Genomic DNA, 22412 nt, shown 5'->3' on the forward strand with positions numbered 1-22412 from the left:
ACCAGTACTGGTTTCCATTAGGAGCACTAGCTGGACAATGCAAATTCTCAGCAAAAGAAATTCAGCCTTTCCTTCTCTGGGCTAAAAGGGTGGTCATGCTTGGCTGGGGAAAATCATAGTGCGGTCTCCTTCTGCAGATCTGTTTTCTGAGTCCCTGAGCTGCAGCTGTTGAATTTCCAGACACAAACAAGTATGTATTCTGTGAGCCTTGCTGAGCCCACACAGCAAGGGAGAGCCAAGCTGGATTCCATTCTGCTTTGCACATCAGCAGCTCAGCTGCCAGCTGAACTCCAGGGCAAAAGCTGTGCCTGGTAATGATGCAGGCACTACGGATGGCACAGCTGGCCTGGCATGGGGAGCTGATGGGGGACACACTTGGCCTTGAGTATTGGGGGGAGAATGAGAAATGAAAAGAGATGAAGAATTTTAGAAACAAACATAAACCTCATCAAAACTGGTATACAGCAAGGGAAAAATCTGGTTTCACTAGTTGTCAACAACATGCCTGTGTGCACGCTTGTTTACGTTTAGGTAAGCCAAGCTTTTCACTCACTAAAAAGAGTAAGCAGACAGGGACAGGGGTCAACTTTACATCAACTGCTGCCATGTAGAGACCAGCTATGAGGGAGAGTTGGGGCTGGAATCCTGATGGCCTGGCCTTGTGCCCCATGGGTCTTAGTCCTTATTCACACCAGGGCTCTATCTAGCATCTTCTATGCCCATGTCATCATGTATTTGAAAGGGTCATAAGAGAAACTTGAAGGGAAGGACAGAGGGGTCAAAGGTGATAGAAAAAGGAAAATGCAAACTTAGGTATTTCCTTTCTTTTGCTAGAATGTCATCTCTTGATGTTGTCTGTTTCTTCTCACCCATTTGTGACCAAGGACTATGTTCTCTCTACACCAGACCATATGGAAGACTGAGCCAGAGAGCTCTTCTGAGCCACGAGAGAGATGAGGAGATATGGAGCAGAACAGGGGATTTTGGAGGCTCTCAGGTAGATTTCAGGTGACTGCGAGGAGTGCCATTGTGGGTAAAAGGGCTCACTGGGACAGTCGCAATTTGCCCGGGCTGAAAGAGTTGTAAAAATGTGGATGAAATTTGGTGTGGGTTGGGGTGGGAGCAGGTGCTGAGGTCATTGGGACACTGCCACTTAGAGACAGGTTTAGAATTCTTGAGATCCTGAGAGAATCTTGTGCCTCCAGCTGAAACAAGAGGCAGGCCAGTCTGTAAGAGTGATGATGGGGAAGCTCACAGTGTGGAGTGGGATATTCTTTTCCAAGAATGATGAGCCCAGAGGCATTGCAGAACCCTTGTGACCTCCCATTCGGAGGTTTCCTCAAGTGCAGGGGTTCTCAGAGCGTGGTCCCCAGGCCAGCAGCCTCCACACCATCTAGGAGCTTGTTAGAAATACAGATTCTCAGGCCATCCTCTAACCCACTGGACCAAAACTCTAAGGATGGGCCCCATAATCTGTGTTTTAATGAGATGTCTAGATGATCCTAACACCCACTAAAGCTAGAAAACCATGTGTCTGGATCACGTGAATGACGAGTTGCCCTAATAACTGGATTTGGCAGGCTTGTTAGAACCCAAAGCAGACATCTGATTACTGAGCTGGGAGAAAGGTCTGCTCTATGTGTTCAAGGTGAGCTGATCTAGTTCCCTCCGCCTTTGGGCCCTGGGTCTTCTGCACTTCCCAAAGAAATAATGAACCAGACCAGACCATGACGTTGGCATAAGATCACACTTTAGTTCTGAGACACATTTGCATAAATACTTGAAATGGATCCACCCCTGCAGGTGGCGGCCTGAGAACATGTGGCTCTCCACAACCCGGCAAAGCTGCAGCCCTTAGGCGGTGGATTGTAGCACTGAAGACAGTCGGGCGGGGCTACAGAGCTTGCTTTCACATTCACTACCCACTCCCCGCGCCGCATCTCTCTTGTACTAATTTTTTCCCCTCTGAGGTAGATTATTTATCGGGGAAACCAAATAGAAAAGAACTTTTTTAATTTAACTTTGCTAGTCCTTTGCAAACAGGCTGACTGTGAGTCTCCTGTTTGGGTCAATAAGTGCACTTTTACCTTTTAACCTATGTCCTCTACTTGAACCCAAGCAAGGTCCAGTCCACTAGACAGTCAACTTTAAGATCTGTCGTCCCCGTCCCCTCTTTTCCTCCCTCTTATGAATTCATGCAGTACCCAGGAACTGAGGCAATGGGTGGCCTGGGGAGGCCATGCCACCTTGATACTAGGGTCACCACAGTGGAGATCCTTGCTGCACCCCAGCACCCACGTTCGCAAGCACAATACCGGCCCCCACCCCGCTGGATCACAGGGGGCACGGCTGGCTTTCACAGGGCTTGGCATCCTCAGGTTTTAGAGCCTTGTCGCAGGTGGCAGAGACCTGGCCAGAGGGGTCCCTGCACTCCACAGACCGCCGCTGCCAGCTGGCCCCGCAGGTACCCGAGCACTCAGACCAGTCCCCCAGCACCCACTGAGTGTGGAGCAGCGGCTGGATGATGTTGGTGGTTGCTCTCTCTCTGCTGTTCTGTGTGCTGAAGTCCACATCATTAGGAACAAAGAAGGTATATTTGACTTTGGGGGGGAAGACCTCACCAGGGACTGTCAGGAGCTGCACAGTCAGAGGCTCAGGTAGGGGCCGGAAGCTCTGCAGCCGTTCCAGGGTGGCAATGGAACCACTGTACTTCAGGATGGTCCCCTTCACCAAGATGTCCTGCTCTATGGCAGAGATGGCCAAGTTGCCATTCAGCAGATACCGCCCATCGGCAGTCTTCAGGGCCAGGTAGTTGCCATCATTCTGGACGCCTGGGTGACTCCTCTGTTTCACATCAATGTTAGTGGCACCAGCTGGGATGGTGACGATGTCATTGTAGCCATAACTGTGATAGGAACAGAAAGACACCCTTAGGGCCAGTGGCTACCCAACCTGGGTCACCAGGGTGCCTTGGAGACCAAAGTGGGCACCCAAGTGATTGGAGTGGCCAAACAGAAACAACTACCAAATAATTAAGCAAATGTCTCCAAAATTCAAATAAATCAGCTGCTGGAAAGACAGGAATGTCTTGCACACTGGGATTTTCAAGGGCTTTTGCTTCATCTGGCAACTCTATTTCAAATGTTTGGTTTGGGGAGTTCAGACATGTGGATGTCGACAGTAGCAGAGAGGAGGAGAGCCCAGAGGGGTTTGAAAGGCAATGTTGGTGCAGCCAAACCTGGCATCACTCGGCTCCAGTAAGATCTCAAATACATCTAGGTCCTTGCACTGGTATAAAACTTTGCTTGGTTACGTCTATACCCAGAGCACAAACCAAGTGGAAAAATCTGTTCCACATATGCCTTCCAGAACCTGACCAGGATGGAAATCTCACGCCACCTCTTTGAGTCAATCATCTCCTAGTATTTGGTTGATATGGCCCCAGGACAGGACTGGGGGTAAAGCCTGCTTCTTTGGAACCACCTCTGGGCATGCCCAGACACCACGAACGCTGCGCTTCTGGAGTGACAGGATGCTGCCGTCTTGGGAAAATGTTTCAAGTCCATTACAGGCATAGAACTTTACGTGGGGTGGAGAAAACTTAGTTCTTTGTTCTTTTCTGGGGATCTGGGTTACATAGGTTGGGGAGAAGTTAAAGAGTGTGGAGGAGGACAGATGGGTTCTTGGCTATTCCTGCTGTCACCCGGCTGGGGCCAGTTGCTAGTCTAGGGCCACAAAAGTATCCACAGGCCACCCATGCGTCTAATGCCTAAGAGAAGGCAGCCAAGAGACCCAGTATCTGAATAACCCGTGCCTCTTTCTTCTCTATCCTTTGAGTTCAAATTTGAAAAGACTCCCAAGTTGTCTGCTATAGCCTGATTCTGTAGTCTGAGACTGGTGAGGGGTGTGTGTGTGTGTGTGTGTGTGAGAGAGAGAAAAGGGGCAGGGTGGCACAAGCTTCCCTGGGAAGTGAACACTTCTCAAAAGCTCTGAGGGACTGTGGGTGGGAACAGTGGGAGGAGGAGTGGACGCTCACGCAGCCTCCAGAGGGACAAATCTATGTATTTGATGCCAGCGTGGAGAGTGTGGCCTACACACAACGCCCGACCTTGCCCTTTCTCTCCAGGAAGTGCATGGAATGGCAGGAAAAAACTATCCAGGACTTCGGAAAACTGGGTTCTCTTTCTGGCTGTTATGAACTATCAGTGTGACCTTAGAAGAGCCACTTGATCTTTTCATGCCTTAGTTTCTTCATCTGTACAATGAGACAATAATATTTATAGTATTGGCCTTGCTCACCTCACAGTCTTATTTCAGGAATGAAATGAGACCATGGAAGTGAAAGCACTTTGGAAAATACGAGCTCTGTGAATATGGGGCATCGGGATGTGAGGAAAGTGTCTGGGGTTGTGAAGGCCCTGAGGCTGCCGAGGGCCCCTCCTACCCTCTTCTCTGAAGATCTATCTGCAAAAGGACAGGGCTGCCAGCTTAGGGTGAGGTGTCCTTCCCAAAACAGGCCTGAAAGAGCTTCTTTCTGGCAGAGATCCAGGTTACTCCCGTGGCTCTCCTGCTGATTGACTCAGACCATACACCCTGTCCATGTGGCCTCCAGCTCTAACAAAAGTAATGGCTGCCCCATGCTGAACTCTCTGTGGGCTGGACACTGTGCCAAGTGCTCCATACATCCCATCTCATGAAATTCTTATGATGACTCTGAGACAGAGATGACTGATGACATTTTATAGAGAAACTAAAGCTCAGAGAGTTTTAATAACTTGCCCGATCTACATAGCTGTTAAGTAGAGCACAATTCAACTTGGGCCAATCAGTGTCCAAAGCCCTCTGTGCTCTTCTCCCTAGGCACAGACCTACTTCGAGACTCACCTGGAGGGGGTGAGGGAGCCGGATACCTTCCTGCATGAGGTGCCTTTGCCCCCACACACCCCACACTTGTCCAGCTTCCTAGCTGAGTCCACCACGTGGTCACAGCCCGCCTTGACACACTGGCCACGGACGCAGATGGCCAGTGTCTCCGGCCCACACAGGGTACCGTCAATTACCTGCAGCAGGGAAAGAAAAGGTGGGAGAGGGCGTATGGTGCACAGAAGTAGCCTGCAGGCGGGGGTGGGGTGGGGACAAGCGACCTTCTTCCCCATCTATGGATCTGCACCCCAGGAAGAGTCTCACCTTGGCTTCAAACACTTTGAACTCGCTCCTTCCCCGGGCTCGGCAGAACAACTTGCAGCGGTCTCGGGGGGACACCCCTGAGTACTTAGGGACCCACTGCAGGAGATTCCCGTCCATGTCGGTGTAGTTGTAGGCGTTGTACTTCTCACACTGCTGCTCCCTGAAGCTCTTCCCTAGAGAAGAAGAAACAGCGTGCAGGTAACACACACATGCCGCAGCAGGGAGGACCTAAGGACCCCAGGCCCAGAGTCATTCCTCGGTGACACTAGATGTGTGGCTGAAGGCTTCCAAGTCTACATTTCTAGCTCTGAGCTTGCCCCTGCACCCCACTTTCTGTCATTCTGGGTATCTATGGGGGAACTCCACTTGTGTGTGCTGTGATTACCTCCAGCTCGGCCAGGCCAAGCTCTACGTGCCCATCCACTGACGGGTTGGATCTTCACTGGGTGGGGCCACCATGTTCTAGTCTGAGACTGGCATACTGGTGCCTCCTGAACACGTGGGCACCTCTAGCCACTCTTTCCAATCTGTCACGGAGTCCTGCACTACCCGGGACAATCTGGGATTTAAAATGCCTGCACCCCACTCCCACCATCCCAAGCCCAGGCCTCATGGCTTCACATGGGCCCTAGCACCCAGCCTTCTACCTATAACTGCCTCACATCCCCTCCCACTGCACCCCCTTCCAGCCCAGTCCATCTGGAACACCTTCTGATGTGTTTTTCCCCCACAATCCTTAACTTAAACCTCTTCCTACAGAGGTTCTGTGCCCCAGCTGTGCATCCAAGTGGCCTGCAGACTTTCCCCACACAGATGCCATACTCCACACCCGAGATTCTGAGTCCTCCAACTGACAGGGTCTGGGCTGTGTATGAAGGAGCTTCCAGGTGACCTGATGGGACAGCTGGCACAGACAATGCCAAGATGCTGTTTCAGCCTTCAAGGACCTATATGGTCTGACCTTGATGTGCTGGTATGTTCTGCTTGACTCCACCTGAGTGAACGGGAGCCCTCTCACACATTCCTTCCACCCTGGCATGTCCTTCACACCTTGCCACCATCTCAGTCCTTTGGGCCCTGCTCGGTTCCAACCTTCCTTGAAGATTCTGCTCACCCAGGCTTTTCCTTTCTCTGAACTCCTCACAAACCTAGGATCTGTGCCTCACAGATTAAGCCTTCAGTGCTGTGTAGAAGGGGTTTGGGTCTCTAATTAGACTGCAAGTTTCTTGAGGACAGAGACCATGCTTTGTGCATTTTTTATGTCGTGTAACATCTATTGTAGTTCTAGACACACAAGAAGTGCTAACAAATGCTTGACTGAAATGAACGGCTGATATTGGTGCACTGAAGTCATGACGTCACTCATGGTCTGTGCCTCCTTGTACATTATATTCCTTTCTACCTTCCCTTCCCAGGAATGTTCCACCCATATGCCAGGCAAGCTCTCACAATTCCAGGCAAAATTTCTAGATCCTCGTGCCATTGCTGATCTTTCCATCTTGCAAAACTGCAAAGCCTACAGATTCCCCTATTAGACATCGACCCAATGTGGTGTGTCTTTGCCAATACCTCCCGGAGCTGCACAAAGGGTAGCTGGATGGGACGGTGGGGAAAAATTTCTCATGACCGCCTCTCACAAATCTGCTGCTGCCCTGGGCCACCTCTAGGGGAGTGTGTGTGTTTTCTAGTGGGTGCAAGGGGACAGAAACATGCCACGGGAGGTAGAGGTAGTGTTGCTTCCTGGGAAAGTTCGGTCAGGCAGTTGCCACGGCCCCAGGGGAAGATGGGCAACTCTTCTTAGAAGGAATGTGCACAGGAATCAGATTCAGAAATCCTCCCTCTGCCTTGGGCTGAATGTTGGCTGGAAAGACCTTGGAGGTTTGGCTCTGACTCTTGTTTTGGAAAACGCTTCCATTCTGCACACAGACGAGGGTTCAGATGCCTCCAGGAGATTATTATCTTAGACACTAGCCCCTCTGCGAAGGCCCCTCCCCAGTAAGTTTGGTTGGGAGTGACATCCTCTATTTCCACATCTTGGAAGACCAGGGAAATTGCTCCCCTTGACTGTGCCAGGCTCTCCCATCACAGTGACAACTGTCCTGGGTCCCTGAGTCTGCCTCCAAGCTTGGTGCCTTGCAGAGCCCATTTAAGTCTGGAACACAGGCAAAACTCTGCTCCTGGGAGACCCACCCCACTCCTCCTCTGGGGATTGTTGCAGCAACAACAGCAGCTGCTCTGGCAGGTGGGCCTTAGTGATGATTACCATCAGGGGGGCATTCCTCCGTGTGGCATGACTGGTACTTGGCTCTCCGACCCAGGCAGTACCTTCCTCCATTCTGGGGCTCAGGGTCCTTGCACTCACGGTGTGAAAACTGCACTCCGCCGCCGCAGGTCCGGGAACATTCTCCCCAGGGTCCCCATGGGGCCCAGCCTCCATCTACCACGGCCTGCAACACACGAAGCCGCACTGCATCAGGAGTGAAAGTGGGGAGTTTCAGTGGTCTGTGTAGCTGGGTGGCCATCACCCTTACCCCTCATCTAGCAATCCTCGTCCTGGTGCATGGGGTTCTGTAAACTGCCACAGTCATCTGTTAATGACTCTGGCTAAGTGGCCATAGGCTCTGTGAATACGGAGGCTGAGCTGGGTGCGTTCACTGCTAACTCCGGATGTCTAAAACAGTGCCCTGCCCTTAGTAAGGTATGCAATGGAATATCTGGTGAATGAAGAAATGAAACTCTTGTATGGGAATAAGGTTGGGTCGAATGCAGTGGTTCTTCATTGGCGACTCCCAATTCTTCATTGAACACTCCCAGAATTGGGAGTGTTCACATTGTGGTTGTGTGTTCACATTGTGGTTGTCACAACTGGGGAGGGTGTATGCTACTGGCAACTTGTGGGTAGAGACCAGGGATACTGCTAAACATCCAACAATGCCCAGGGCCCACAACGAAGACTTATCCAGCCGCAAATGTCATTAGTGCCAAGGCTGAGAAACCTGGTCTAAAGGAATAGTCATTGGGAGGTGTTGCCACTAGTCTACCAGCTGCTGGTTCCAGTGGTAGGATAACGCCAAGGCAATAAGCAGAATTGCTTCCAATTTTACAACTGACCTATGAGAACAAAGCTTTGCCCTTGGTAGGTTCATAGAGTGTTCAAAATGAAAATAACTTTAAAAAAAATTATGAAAGTAATATTGCACATATAAAACATGAAAAATACAGATGAGTATAAAAAAAGAAAGTAACGCTTTCTGAAACACAACACTTTTTATGTAAGAATTAGCAGAAGGGACTTCATTATCATGTCTATGGACGATTGAAAGTGGGCTGTTTGTGTGAAACTGGCTATCTCCCTCTCCTGATTTCTTAGATCATACCACAACTTGGTTTGGTGATGTGGAACACAGCAAGGGTAATCCATTTTGATTTTTAGTTTGGTCTTTTGGAGCCTAGTGCAGGAATTCAGTCTAAAACAATGGCTGTCTATAATTTCATTTAACAATTTTCCCCTGTTGGTCATGCTCTTACCTAGGTGAAAATGTGACCAAAACTTAGGGTATTAGTGTCACTCTACATAGAGTATTTTATAATCTGTCTTTTCTCCTTAAAAATAGATAAACATCATCCCATGGTCATTTCATGTCAACCTCTCCCTGCACTTAGCTTGGCTCTGCTTCTGGAGACCAGCGGATGAGCCTCTCCCCTCAATAAGGCAGGAAGAGAACGCATGGCACGGGGGGATGGGAAGTAGCTGTGGATGAACCCATGACCCCTGTCCTGGCTCAGGCTTAGGACAAGAGTGAGCGGCTTGCCCGGCCTAAGCAGGCTCCAGAGGCTCAGTACAAAAGACCCACAGGGAAGGACAGCCCCTGGGGAGTGCCCGGGCCACCCTGGAGAATCCACTCTGGGCTGGCACCAGGCTGCGAATTCAGCAGACCCTGTTTCATAGTGATGGCTCGTGACCCACGGTAAGAGAAGTGTGACCAGCCTCACAGTTTGGATGTACTAAGAGTGGGGCAAAGAAGTGGATCATTTAAAAATGCTCACTAGCATTGTCTTCTTTCTTCCTGCAAGTTTTCTCTGCCTGGTCAGAGGTGGCTCTGATTCCTTCTCCCCTCCTCCTCTTTGTGAATGAAATTCCCACAATTACTCCCATTCTCCTACCTCTAATTAAGAATTCATTTCAAACATGGGTAGGCTATGAATACTTTCTGCTCAATTCTTGAAGGAATATTCCTATTGTAATGGAATTCGTAATGGCTTCCATCATTGAGTGCCACCTTCTGGTCCTCACACCTCTCACTAACGTGCATATGCCATCCAGTCACTCCAAGCATCTCCAAGGGGGTGTTCCCAAATGCCCGGAGCAATGGCTGCGTCATTCCACTGACGATGAGTACAGTCTCCAAGGGATATACTTTGGTGTGTTCATTAAAAGATGAGTGATTTTACTTAGGAGTCATATGTTGCAGGCTGGTCCAATGTCTCTTAGTTCTTGACTCTCAAGTGTGGTCCCCCTTGAGAACAGCCCCCCCCCACCCCTTCTCCCCCCCTCCCTCCACATCTTCCTCTGTCCTCCCTGCCCCCACCCCCAGTGGGTCTCCCTCACCTTGGGCTTCTCCACTTCCTCCTCAGGCAGACAGCTGCCATCCCAGCAGAGGTGCCCGGGCCCACAAGGCGTGCCATCAGCCCAGGGCAGGCTCCCGTTCTTGGTGTGGCAGAGGGGCTCAGCACTGTCGGTGTGGCACCAGAGCTGGGCACAGATGTCCTGTGCAGAGGTGTTGGGGCAGTGGCGGAAGCCCGGCCCAAAGATCTGCTTACACTGTTGGTCCAGCTCGTAGAGGGCCTTGAGGCCCGGGAGGTCTGTGGGGAGGGGCAGGGCCGAGGCGGGGGCGTCCAGGAGGCAGTCTCCTGAGAAGTGGAAGCAGAGGAATGAGAACATGGGGCAGGGGGCTCCCTGTCCGGGCCCCCCACACCCCCGTTACACTTGATTTCCTATCGGTGGGGCTGGTCTAGGCATCAGGCTCCCTTGACTTCAATCACCTATACGGAGTATATCTAATTTCTGACTCTCAGTAGCAAAGTTTTTCAGGACTGACTTTCTTTCGCTCTCCAGAACATCTAGGATGCATTTCCCCTGCTATTCAGTGTGTACCAAGCGAACGCCAGCTCACTGCAACATTGATCCATATCACTGCATAACTGGGATGGAAATGTGCTCTTAAAAACCATGGCGTGCAAATAAAGGTCGAGTGCTGATGTTTAGATCATCTATTATTTCTGCATTGTATGTGTCCCCACCTCCTGCAGGGAGGAGGATCTGGAATATATTGCTTGCTTCACCACTTTACTCAATAATTCAAACTGTTTTAACCAGGCAGGACCCTGGCCCCCACTGCTTACTCTCACATGACGTGTTTGCTGCCTCTTTGCCATTTGTGAGCTACTGTAGGATCGGCCACTCCAGCCTGGCACGCTTTCTTTTCTCTTCTGTACCACATTCTTCTGTTCCTTCCAGCTCCGTTCAAACCCACCTTCTTGGACTAATTCTACCGCTTTGCAACTGATAAATCAAGAACCCAGGCTGCTGGAAGATGGGACAAGGGAGGTAGACTCTGGGGGGATGGTTAGAATGCCACGGCATGGGAGGCTGAGCGAGGGACACTGCACTGAAGTCACTCCTTGCCCGGAATATCTAAGGACTTTGTGAGAAAGCACAGCTGGAAGAAGTCCCCGAATCAGTGCAGGTGCCAACATCCATCAGTGGGCAGCTGGACGGGAGGAGCAGGGAGGAAGCCCGAGCAGTGCCTACCGTGCCCACTGTCCAGGAGCTCCGTGAGGTACATGGCGCTGCAGGGAGACCAGGGCAGTGTCCTGTTTAGGTGGACGAAGAGTGGTGCCATCATGTGGTGCTTGCCCAGGGGCCCAAAGAGCCGAGTGCAGGGCTTGGAGTCGTCATGGGGCATGCTGAGGACATGTCCTGGGGAGGAGAGAGACAGAGGTAACCCTACCCAGCGTGCACTACTCCCCAGATGCCCTGTCTTGCCCAAGCTCTCCCCACCTACTGGCCCAGCAGTAGGGACGAGACACCAGACTCTGCTGACGGAGGACAGTTGCCCGCAGCACCAATCAGTCACCAGCTCCTCACGGGAACCACCACCCCTTACTCCCTGAGGATTTTTGTTTCAGGCCTCGCCCTGGGCTTCTCTCTCTCAGGCAGCGTTCTTGGCTGGCTGAGCAACTGATACCCCTTAATCTCTGCTGTCCGCTCTCTCACGTGGCTCTCTCTTTACAATCCATCCTCCGCCAAGTCCTTCCTGCCTAGTGTGCGTACAGCATCACGACTCTACCTGAGCATTTGTCTCATATCCTGGCATTGTCCAGGTGACCTTTGATGAAGGTCCAGGACACCGTTTTAGCATTTTGGCCTTATGCTCAGGGTGGGAGTGGAGTTTTGTGCATATAATTGCTCTGTCAACATTACGAGGTGAAGGCGACCATGGCTAAGTGTGAGGGCTGCATGTTCCTTGAGATCTGGGCTACCTCAGATGTGGAAGAGGAAGCTCCCCTGAAGTGGGGAGGCAGGCTCTGGCATGGCACGCCTTACCTAGTTCGTGGGCCAGAGTGTAGGCTGCCTGGAGCCCCTCGTCCTCGATCACGGAGCAGCTCTTGTTGGGGTCACAGATTGTGCCGATGTCCGCCACGCCCAGGGTGTCACACAGTCCCTCCTTCCCACAGAAGTTCTGCGTGGTGGAGAGAGAGCAAGAGAGCACGTGGGTGGGTGTGTGTGGGTGGGCGCTGGCCACTGGGACCAGAGGTAGGGGCGGGTGTGCACATGGTGGTTCACCTCTGAGCCTCCGGACGACCCTGCCTGCTGGCCACGCATCCCTGTGTTTACTGAGCTTTTCTAAGGAGGGGAAGCAACAGCCGGGGTATGCTGTGTCTGGATATCCCACCCGGTGGCCCTGTTTTATCGGATGGTTCTGTTTTGTTTACGATCAAGCCAGTTCACCCATCCTCCATCTTTCTAACTTGGAGAGTAACCCATGAAATGTACTTTTGTTAAAAAAACAAGACAAAAAGTAGAAAACTCCATGACCATTAAGACAGATTTCTGAGTGACATGGAACAGAAAATCTCCTTCTGTCTTCTCATGGGCCACACATGTAAGGAGGCCTGTTCCCATTGTCGGTGGCCGGGACTACAAAGGCTTGTTTTGGGAGGCAGGATAGCACAGTGGTTCAGAGCATGACCCTACATCAAGACTGCCTGGGCTTGACAATGGCCACTGCCACTATGTGGCCTCTCTGTGCCTCACTTTCCTCAGCTGTAAAACAGGAGTGACACCAGTACTTGCCTGGTAGGGCTGTTGTGAGAACTGAAGGAGTGGACAGGGCCTGACACGTATTATCACCCTCTTGTCTTCCAGAAACCACCTGTTTAAATGATGCCAGATGGGTGGGCAGCCCTCCTGCTGGGACAATCTTGGGGGACCCCCGGTCACCTGCCCCTATTTTTAACAGCCACTGAAGATAGAGCTCCTGTCTTAATCCCAACCCCAGATCTCTCACTGGGCAGCTCGAGCCCATCTTCTTTTGTTATGACCTCAGCAGACAGCTGGTCACAAACGCTTGGAAAAGAGCCCTCATAAGATTCCTCTCCTTCCCTTGTGAATACCTCACACTTGTCCTCATGACCTCCTCCTCATCATTCCGAGCATGGGGCTCTGGCGTCCAGCTGTGGCCAGCAGGAAGACACTTCCCATGTTTGGGCAGGCCTCGGGGTCCTCCCTTTCATCCACCCAGCCTATCTCCCTTCCTCCTGGGGCTTCTGGAGCTAGGCACAGACCTGTCTGGTGAGCAGGATGGCCGTGTCGTAGTGCTCCGGGTGGCGATCACTGGGCTGGTTGAAACGCTGCTGCCAGTTGCAGAAGTTGCGCAGCGTAAGCCCCCCGTTGTCGGACACCTCTGGGCCCTGCTTTTCGTCTTCCACAATAAGCACTTTGACCACCATCAGGTGGATGGAATTCCTGATGCTGGGATGCTTGTAGATTCTGGCTGCCACCGACATCAGTGTCAGTACGTGGTTCTGCCGGGAGGGAGGGGACGGCCAGGGAGTGAAGGGTTAAATCTCAAGGCCCTTGGCCTGCCCCTGCCACCACCTCTTGTTGTGGGGCTTTTATCTCATGCCCCAAGGCTCACAAAACCCTTGAGGCCTTGCTGTTATCTCCCTTCATGTCACGTGTAAGAAAGAAAACAAGAGCTCAGGAATGGGCCCAAGATTGCAAAGCTGATGAGTGAGCAATCAGCATTTGAACCCAGATTTAATTCTCCAAAGCTTGTGCATTTAACATCCCCACCAACCACATGTGGCTATCTGAATCTAAATTAATTAAAATTCAATAAATTAAAAATCACAGTTCCTCAGTCAGGCTGGTGCCTCGACAGCTGATAAGGCTCGTGTCTACTGTGCGGAGTGCACAGACAGAAAGTCGTACCGGGACCGGCGGGTTGGCTCAGTTACTTAGCACACAGCCTTGTAACACCAAGGTCAAGGCTTTGGTTCCTAGTACCGGCCAGCCATCACACACACAAAAGAGGGTTCTATGGGACTGCATGGCTTATTCTGCCTTAATCTTGACACCAACTGCCTCCCTGCCAACCACGCCCGGCCTCAGCCCAGAAGTAATTATCTGAGTGCTCAAGGTGAGTAGAATTTCCCTCTTAGAGTCCAGCCGAGCATATTCCTTTATGTTGAGGTAACTTCTACCCTTCAGGATGGAAACTGGTAACCCTCAATCGTGACTCTGCACCCGTCACTGGCCACACTTACGCACATCCCCTCATTAAATTCTCACAATAACTCTATGAAGCAGGCACTGTAATCCCTGCTTCTCAAAGGAGAAAGTAGAAGGTCATACAAGGTCTGAAAGCTGGGATGCTGGCCCACGGGTATCTGTCTCTGAAGGCCATACAATTCCCAGTACATTTCCCAGGGCTTGGCTTCCTGGTTTTTGCCTGGATAGTCCTGAAGGTTTATTCCCTTCTGCCTGGGGCTCGAGAGAATCCAGTGGGCCTAACAAGACCCACGTGCTGAGGCTCCCACCTGCCTGCACTTCCATCCAGACGGCTGAAGGAGCCTACGTCACTGCCTGGCCTCTGTCCTATCCCTGGGCTGCCAACTGCTCCCCTGCCAGATCCCCAGGCTTTGAGAGGAGGCCAGATGGGAGCTCACTCTCCTGCCTCAGAGACCCCTTGAGGTGGCCTCTTGGGTTATTTTGCAGAAGGGGAGACAAAGGGGCAGAGAGGGCTACTGCTTTCTTGCCCTGCCTTCTGGAGCACCCCCTCCAGTAGTCCTCTTTCTCTTCTCCTGTGGTCTGGAAGGTGGGAGCAGAAGGAGGGGAAAGGCTAGAGTGGGACATTCCATCGGGTGAGGCCACGTGTGGGAGTTCCAGATGTGTCCCATTATTTGTGAATGGGATCTGTCTGTTCACCTCACAGGCAACAAGCCAGGTATTTTGTTAGCCCTACAAATGGGGGTTGGCAGGTTACTTAGCGTGTCAAGAACTCCAGCTACGTTTAGGCTGATGTAAACATCTTATCAGCAAAACTGAAACTTGGCGCTTGCTCCTGGACTTGGATTCCTGAGGCAAAAAAGCAATCACATCATTATGCAACTGGGGGTGAGTGCTGAGGAATGGTAGCTTGCAGAGCCTAATTCCTGGCCGGGTCTTCACTGCTTCCAGGGCGCAGAGTCTCCTGGTCTCTCTAGGAAGGGCCAGGGTCTGATGATCCAGGGACCAATCCCTGGAATTCCTTCCGAGGCAACCTGCAACTGTCCTCACAAGATTTCTTCCTGTTGAGTCCCAATTGCACAATCTGAAAATTGGGGAAGATGACATCTTACAAAGAAGATGTGAAGCCAAGAGATGCCGCTGCTAAATGCCACCCAAGGCAGGTCAGTACAGGGAATGGCGTGTGTGTCCAGGCTGGTCAGATCAGACTGGGGATGTGTGAGAGACCATGCAGCAGTCACATGCTCAGTTATGACAGAGGGAAGCAAGCATAAGCTACTACATGAGGGTCAGGGTGAGACAGCAGGAGGAGCTCCCCAGCACTGAGGTTTCCAGGGAGCCTCCTCCTCTGCTGTTCAGGGAGTGTATGATTATCTTTTCCAGATGCTGTGTAGCTGTCAGGCTGAGCTGGCCCCAGAGCCACTTTGCTTCAAGGCAGTGGCATGGACTTGAAGACATCAACAGGTCCTTCTGACCATCTCAGAAGATAATCTGCATTGCAAAAGGGCCGCAGGGATTCTGAGATTCTTTCAGAATCCCCAATCCCAGTCCCATTGACCTCCCTTGATCTCTTGTCTCACCAAACTTTCGGAGACCAAGGGCTGCTGACCCCATCACCGCCCTATCAGTCAGCTCTTCTGAGAACCAGTGGCAGGAGTGCCTACATTTGTAGTGCAGCTCACGGTTCCCAAGGAGGGAGGACTCCTGAGCCTGGCAGCTGGGTGACCTCGAGTCTATGAACTTCTGATTCTCCACCAATCCCCTGGGAGCAGGCCCGGTAGCTGGTCAAGGGAACCGTCAGGTGGTTTGCTCCACCAACAGGTGCCTATTTATACCTCCCTGCTCACCACACAAGTGCAGGCTGGCTCCCGTGGAGGGAGCCCCCGCATAGCAGACAACCTGCAAAAATCATGTCAGGTAGGTGGGAACCTGTAATCAGCCCGGCTGGGGGAGGTTCTTGAATGACCTGGAGATTTCACACCCTTAAATCTTGTTGGGGAAGGATGGCATTTTTCAGGAAGTCTCCTCCTGCATTGGTGCCCCCAGGACCTGGAATAGAGAAACCCACCCCAGCCAGCTAGCTGGGACGTAGTCCTCTTTGATTCTTTGAGATACAAACAAGGAGATTCCTCCCCCAGAGCCCCTGCAGCAGCCAAAGCCAACTGGTGGGAGTCTAGGGGAAGGCTGGGCCTGGGCCAGAACGCTCTTCCTCTGCCTGGAATGTCACCTGTTAGGCTTTGCTCATTTGTGCTACACACTGCAGGTTGCATTGCCTGCGGCATGTCTTGGGGGGAGCCTGGATAGGTGGCCATGTGGAGATCCACCGACCTCAGCAGCTGCTGCCTTCCTGGCCTTCTCTAGGGCCTGAGACTGTGCTGGGGAGTCGGTGGGGAGAAGCAAAGGAAGAGGGAAGAAGCGAGAAAAGAGAGGGACCTGCACAGATACTCTTCATCTCTCCTTGTCCTCCAAGCGGCAAGGGGCGATGTCACCTCTCCAAAACACACGCTTATGCAGAACTAACTATAAGGAGTCAGCCTTAAATAGTTGGATCAGGGCAAGCTGAAAAGAAGGCCTCTCTGCTGTGTGCAGCAGCAGCGCTGAAATAGCAGTGGCTGGTACTCTGAGGGCGTGTGGCCGCGCCATCCTCCCCATTCTGACAAATGGTTTCCATCACCAAAGGCAACTCTAGTAATAGCTATGCTTTGTTGAGCACTTGTTATGTACCAGGCACTGGGTCAGGTGCTTTCCATATTCTGTTACATCCTCAAGACAATGCTACGACCTTGGCATAACTGCTTCTATTTTGCTGGTGAAGAAATCGAGGTACAGAGAAACACCTAACTTGCTCAAGAGCACTCAATGATTTCTATCTCCCTCCCAAGTCTATAGTCACCACACTGACTGCCACCCATCTTTGCTGCTATCAGGAAAACTACAGCCTAGCCAAAACAAAGCCAAAGCATGCAAGAAAGCAAGCCCACCCCCGCCACTGTCTATGCGCACCCTACCCCAGGGGAGGGGGAAGTGGCAGACTCTGCAAATTAAAGAACTCTGGATATTAAAACACTTCCTTTGGGAAATACTTCATATCTTCAATCATTCTAACTGCAGCAGACACAAGGGATGGAAAAGACTCATTTTTTTGCCAATAGGAAGAACATAATTCATGCACATACACTTGTCTTTCACCTATGAAGGCTTGGGGAGTTACAGAGCTGGTGGGGCATGTATCTGTTCCTGTTATCATCCAAACCAGGCCGCTCTTGACATTGGAAGATGGTACTCCTAAGAATTAGGCCAGAACAGGCACAAACTGGGACTGTGTTGGGCAAATTCAGCTATATGGTCACTTTAGCATATATTATCTTGTGGAAAACATTGTCCCCAGAGGTATAAGTAAAGGGGAGATGAGATGGCTGTGATAGGCCTTCCCTGAAAGCTTGTAGGAGCCTGACATCTTGGGTGTGCTGTGGTCTGCTTTGGAGAAGATGATTGCCACTCCTAGGATCCTTGCTGCTAAGAATTCAAAACTCCACTCACTCACTGCTGGTGGGACAGACTTCCTAGACCGAGCATGGGCACTGCTCAGCCTGCCACTCTGTCCTGCTCCAGGTTCATCCAGGGGACGATTAGCAGCAGCCACATGTGGACAGAGTTAACGGACTCTTCCGAGGTGGTCCCCTCCTTTCAGAAAGCCCCCCTTGTCTGAGCTCCTTAACTCTGAAACCAGATAAGAAGATGGGAGGTGGGAGCCCCTTTTGTCAAAGGATTAAGTGAACTCAGTTGTACAGAGTTCTGGAAAACTTCATTGTCGCTTAGCAGTGAGACCAGCCTCGAGCAAGGCTGTTTCTCTCAGCCATGACAAGGGTTTCTTCTCGGAACAGTGCCTCACACTTTGGCTGGGCGTCTTTGGACTGCTGGATTTAAGGAACAATTCCCACAACACAGACAAGTGGCAGAGGGTAAACAGAGTCACAGACCCTCATTGTGTGACAGAGGCAGTATGACACAGAGCCTGAACTCAGGTTTGGGAGACTTGGGTTGCAGATGCAGCCCTGCCACTTACTTGTGTGACCTTGGGAAAGTCACACGTACTCTGCGAGGTACACGTTCTTCTTCTGCCCCGTGCTCACTCCCTGGCCCCAGGTATTTCCATTGAGATGATGCATGTAAAACCACTCTCTAAATTGAAAATACTCAGACAAAGGCTGAACCTTCCAGAAGACTGGCTCATCATGAAGCAGCCTCATAGATGCTTAGACTAGAATTGATGACCTAGTCCAGGTGTCTTGCTTAACAGATGAGGAAATCAAAGTCCTGGAGGGGTAAAGAAAGGCTCTTTTCATCATTATCACCCCCACCATTACAAAGACACCTCAACGTGCCCTCCATCTGTGGGAATGCAGTCTCTGGGAGTCTCCCTGGAGAGATGTGTATTAAAAAACAGGCTCTTATTTGGGGGAGCAGGCTCTGGGCAGGCAAAGTCTTGGTGCACCAGTACTTTGTTTTCATCTTCTCTTAGCTGAGCTCATAGACCCATGTTGGGAAGCCCAGGGGACTGAGCTGAGAAGTTCAAGCCTAGTCTGTAGTATCTCTATGGCTGGTCAGCTCGTCAGAGCTGAGGGCTGGTGGTTGTCAGAGAAAACAGCTGTGTGTCAGCCCCTCCCCCACTTGCTCTGGCACGGGGGCAGCCCGGGAGCAGGTGGGCTGGGATACAGTGAGACCAACGTGGTGGTTGAGGGGCTGGTTCAGCTGAGAGAACACTTTACATGTATGACCTAGCAGTAGACCCCCCAGCGAGAGGAACTCAGACTCCACAGGTGCACTCTCCTGATCCACGTTGGCTGGCCGGGTGCAGTGGTGCCTGTGAATGGTTCAGAAGTGCATGTATATGGCAGAGGAGGGGATGGGGCAAGCGTGAGCCTGACTTTCGAGCCAGGAGTCCCATGAGCATGCAAGTGCCTCAGGTGGCTCTGTGATGGAGAGAGCTGACTTGTCTGGGGGCAACAAACCTGGATCTCAAGCCGAAGTGAACAAAACCTGGTGCAAAACCCAGCCCAGCCTCCTGCTTCAGGGGCCCGGGAATCCCAGAGCCCTGCACTGAAGCACGTCGCCTCGTCGCCTCTACACAGCTGTGATGTCTGGAGATGCCAAGAATGTCCTTGAGGCAAATACTCAGTATCTCCAATGTCTAGGTGATGAGCTGAGAGTGAGGCTACAGGAAGGTATTTGGGAGGACATTTTGGCCCTGAAGACCAAAGAACTGACTTTTCTGCAGCTTCCCCGTGTTCTTGTTGGCTTTCCTACATCTTGGTTCTCAGGCAGATGTCAGAAACTGGTCTATGCATGGGGAGGAGCACAACATCTCAGCTCTGGGTTTGCAGTGAGTGTATCTCAGCTTCTTTATGGTGGACCTCCCCAGGAGCCAGGTGTGGTGATCCAATGAGCTGGGAGAAGCTCTCTTCTCGCCCCTCTCCTGCCACCCTCTCCAGTACTGTTGGGGAAAGGAGATGGCTGGTGCCTCCTCCTGCTCTCAGGGTAGGCAGGGAAACAAATACTAAATGAGTGTGGACCCAAAGCTCATGGGGCAGACTGCCCTGAAGGCTCAGGGCTACATCACAGTGCTCTGGGAGAAGCGAACAGCACAAGAGTGCGTGGGGGAGCCTCAGCAACCAGGAGAGCAGCCACATGGACCTCAGCTGCAGCGCTTCCGTCCTATCCGACTGTTTCTCACCTGATCTTTCCCATCCTGCACCTCCCAGCGATTGCAGCGTAGGAAAGGTCAGGTGAGAAACAGGAGGCTAACTGCCTCCTAGTCTGAACTCTACTGCACAGGTGATTCCTCTGTCCTTGGTGCCCCCAACAGTCGGGCATAGGCTGAGCCTAGAATGGGGTCCTGGGTCAAGAATGTCATCACTACAAAAGTGTCAACTGAGCTGCTGCGGTGCCAGGATCTCTATTTCAGAGAATTATAACCTCTGGGAAGCTCAGTTTCTTTACCTGGTACATCTCTGGCTCCCTAGGGGAAGAGAAAGTACAGCCCTCTCCTGGAACACTTACCCTCTTTCCCTCCTGGGAAGACCTTTGCCTGGTCTTTGGGGGAGGTGTTGGGGCTTAAGGCGACGCACACACCTCTTGCTGAGTCAGCACCATCTTTGCTTCTAGTTAGAAACACAGGCTGCTACAGCAGTCATGCCCTGGACTCAGTTTCTCTGCTCCAGCTCAGTTGAGAGCTACGTCTGGGCTGAGGGCAGCCGGGTGGACCTAGCCGGGTTCTGGCTCCACCAGAGACACTAACTGGAAGAGCTCATCCCAACATCTGCGCCCCCCCCCTTTTCCACTGAAGCTGCAATTTCCCAGGCTAAGCCCCCAGGCAGAAATTCTGTTCCCTTCCCTTCCCTTCTTATGCTAGATGCTGGCACGGCCAAGTTCGGCCAGGGCTGAGCGCCAGGTTGGCAAGGTAGTCCATGCCCCTTGATCAGAACCAGCTGGGCCCACAGAAGTTGGGCAGCCCCTTTCCAGGTTCAGTTCCCTCCAAACAATGTCTTTTACTTATGGCAACATCAGTTCTGTTCAAAGAGAATCAAATAGCTATCTTTTTCCATCCCAGCTGCCTTTCCTTGGGAGACTCCCAGACCTGCAGACAGTGGAGGGCTGAGGAAATGGGGGCTGGGGGTGGGTGCTCTTCCAAAATGTTCAATATTCATCTCTGTTGGGAGGGCAGGTGACCTGGAGGGGGGTGTTTTCAAGCCCACTTTTTGTTCGGTGTGCACGTGCTCAGGAGATTCAGGATGGCAGGGACCAGCGGAGCACAGGAGACTGCCGGAGGCTCCACTCTAACGTGGAAGCATTGGGGGAGTAGGAGGCCAGGGTGCCAGAAGGTAGGAGAGAATCTTGCTTGGGGTCTGCCTTGGGCGAGTGAGGGACGTGAAGGGTTCCCCCCGACCCCCCACCCCGCCAGGGATTGGGTAGGGAAGAATTTAAAGACACTGGGAGGCGGCTGGGGGCCTGCAGGCAAGGCGCCTGGGGAAGGCTCTCGGAGTCTTACCTGCAGGTCGTCCCCGTAGAAGGCAGCCATGGACGCGTCGGCCACCAGCAGCGTTTCCACGAAGCGAGCCTCAGACACAAACCGCTTGGTCCTACTCGTGGCCCCCAGGGGCGGTGGCAGTTCTCTGGCGTCTTCGGTCTCTTCGCTGCCCTCCTCCTCGTCCCGCTCATCATCTCGTCGCTCCTGCCTCTGCCCCTCTCCCGTCTCCACCTCCCACTCGGGTCCTCGAAGGAGGGGCCGGGCTTCAGCGGCGGCGAGCCCGGGGGTCCCGCGGCGCGTCCCGGGCCCCCGGCGCTGCAGGCGGTGCGGCTGGCCCAGGGAGCCCCCCGCGCGCTGCGGCTGGATGGTGAACTCCTCGCCGTCCAGCAGGAAGGAGCCGCTCAGCCCGCGGCACAGGCTGACGGCCGCCAGCGACTCGGGCTCCTCATTCACCGTGCCGGAGAAGAAGCAGCCGCGCAGCCCCCGCGTGCCCCCGGCCGTCCCGCCAGGGCCCCCGAGGCGCTCGATCTTGAACTCGGGCGCCAGGAAGCTGGCGTCGGGCGCCAGGCGCAGCACGAAGCCCTGGCCGAAGGCGGACAGGTGGAGCGCGAGCTCGCCCGCGCTGCCCGGCAACCGCGTGGGCACCACCAGCTCCGAGGCCTGCCCCCCGGCTGCTGCGGGCCGGGCCGGGGCGCCGTGGGCGAGCGGCGGCGGCGGCGGAGGCAGCAGCAGCAGCAGCAGCAGCAGGAGCGGCGGCCACCGGGGGGCGGCGGGGGCGGCGAGCATGGGGGCGTCGGCTGCGGCGCGCTGGAGAGGGAAGAAGCCGGCCCGGCGCGGGCAGGTGCTGGCGGCGCGAGCGCGGCCCGGCCGCCCTCTCCAGGAGACGGCGAATCAATCGGAGGCAGCGCCGCCGCGGCCGGCGGGGGCCCGGCGGCGGGAGGCGGCAGCAGCGCGCGGCGGCGGCGTCCCCCGGCGGCCCCTCTGGCTGGCGCAGCCCGCGGCTCCCGCGCCCTCCCGCCGAGCTGAGCGCGAGCAGATGGCGCCCCGGCCCGCGTGCGCCGGTCCTCCGCCCCGCCCCGGGAAGCACCGAGTGGGCTGCCGAGCCCTTCGTATTTATACTTCCTTCCCGGCTTTGACATAAGAGGTTTATTTTTGATCTCTCACTATTCCCGTTTTCCCTCCCCTGGGATCAGAGAGAAACTGAAAAGAGAGAGAGAGAGGGAAAAAAAAATTTTTTTTTGGATGAAATGTAAAACCAATCAGGAGTCGGCGAGACCCGTCCCCCCACCCCCAAGTGTCAACTCCAACTTTTTTCCCCTTTCCTTTCCGCGCGCGGACCCACGTTAACTCCTGCAATGCTGGACCGGCCCTTCAGGCGGCGTCCTTGGGGAGACCCCAGCCGCT

The 22412-nt window shown here is 53.1% G+C and overlaps 1 protein-coding gene across 1 annotated transcript; it reads right to left on the minus strand.

Moving 5' to 3' along the window:
* Positions 1–1769: 1769 nt before the first annotated feature.
* ADAMTS8 (ADAM metallopeptidase with thrombospondin type 1 motif 8) lies at positions 1770–21794 on the minus strand. Its single transcript, XM_063094605.1, has 9 exons — positions 21030–21794; positions 13036–13275; positions 11795–11930; positions 11000–11167; positions 9797–10098; positions 7451–7634; positions 5188–5360; positions 4885–5060; positions 1770–2905 (listed from the first exon to the last, which is right to left on the minus strand). The coding sequence occupies exons 1-9, from the start codon at positions 21792–21794 to the stop codon at positions 2335–2337; spliced, it is 2715 nt and encodes a 904-aa protein (XP_062950675.1). The 3' UTR covers positions 1770–2334.
* Between the last annotated feature and the right edge of the window lie 618 nt (positions 21795–22412).

The sequence above is a fragment of the Cynocephalus volans genome, chromosome 4, assembly GCF_027409185.1.
Source record: "Cynocephalus volans isolate mCynVol1 chromosome 4, mCynVol1.pri, whole genome shotgun sequence".
Taxonomy (NCBI): Eukaryota; Metazoa; Chordata; class Mammalia; order Dermoptera; family Cynocephalidae; genus Cynocephalus; species Cynocephalus volans.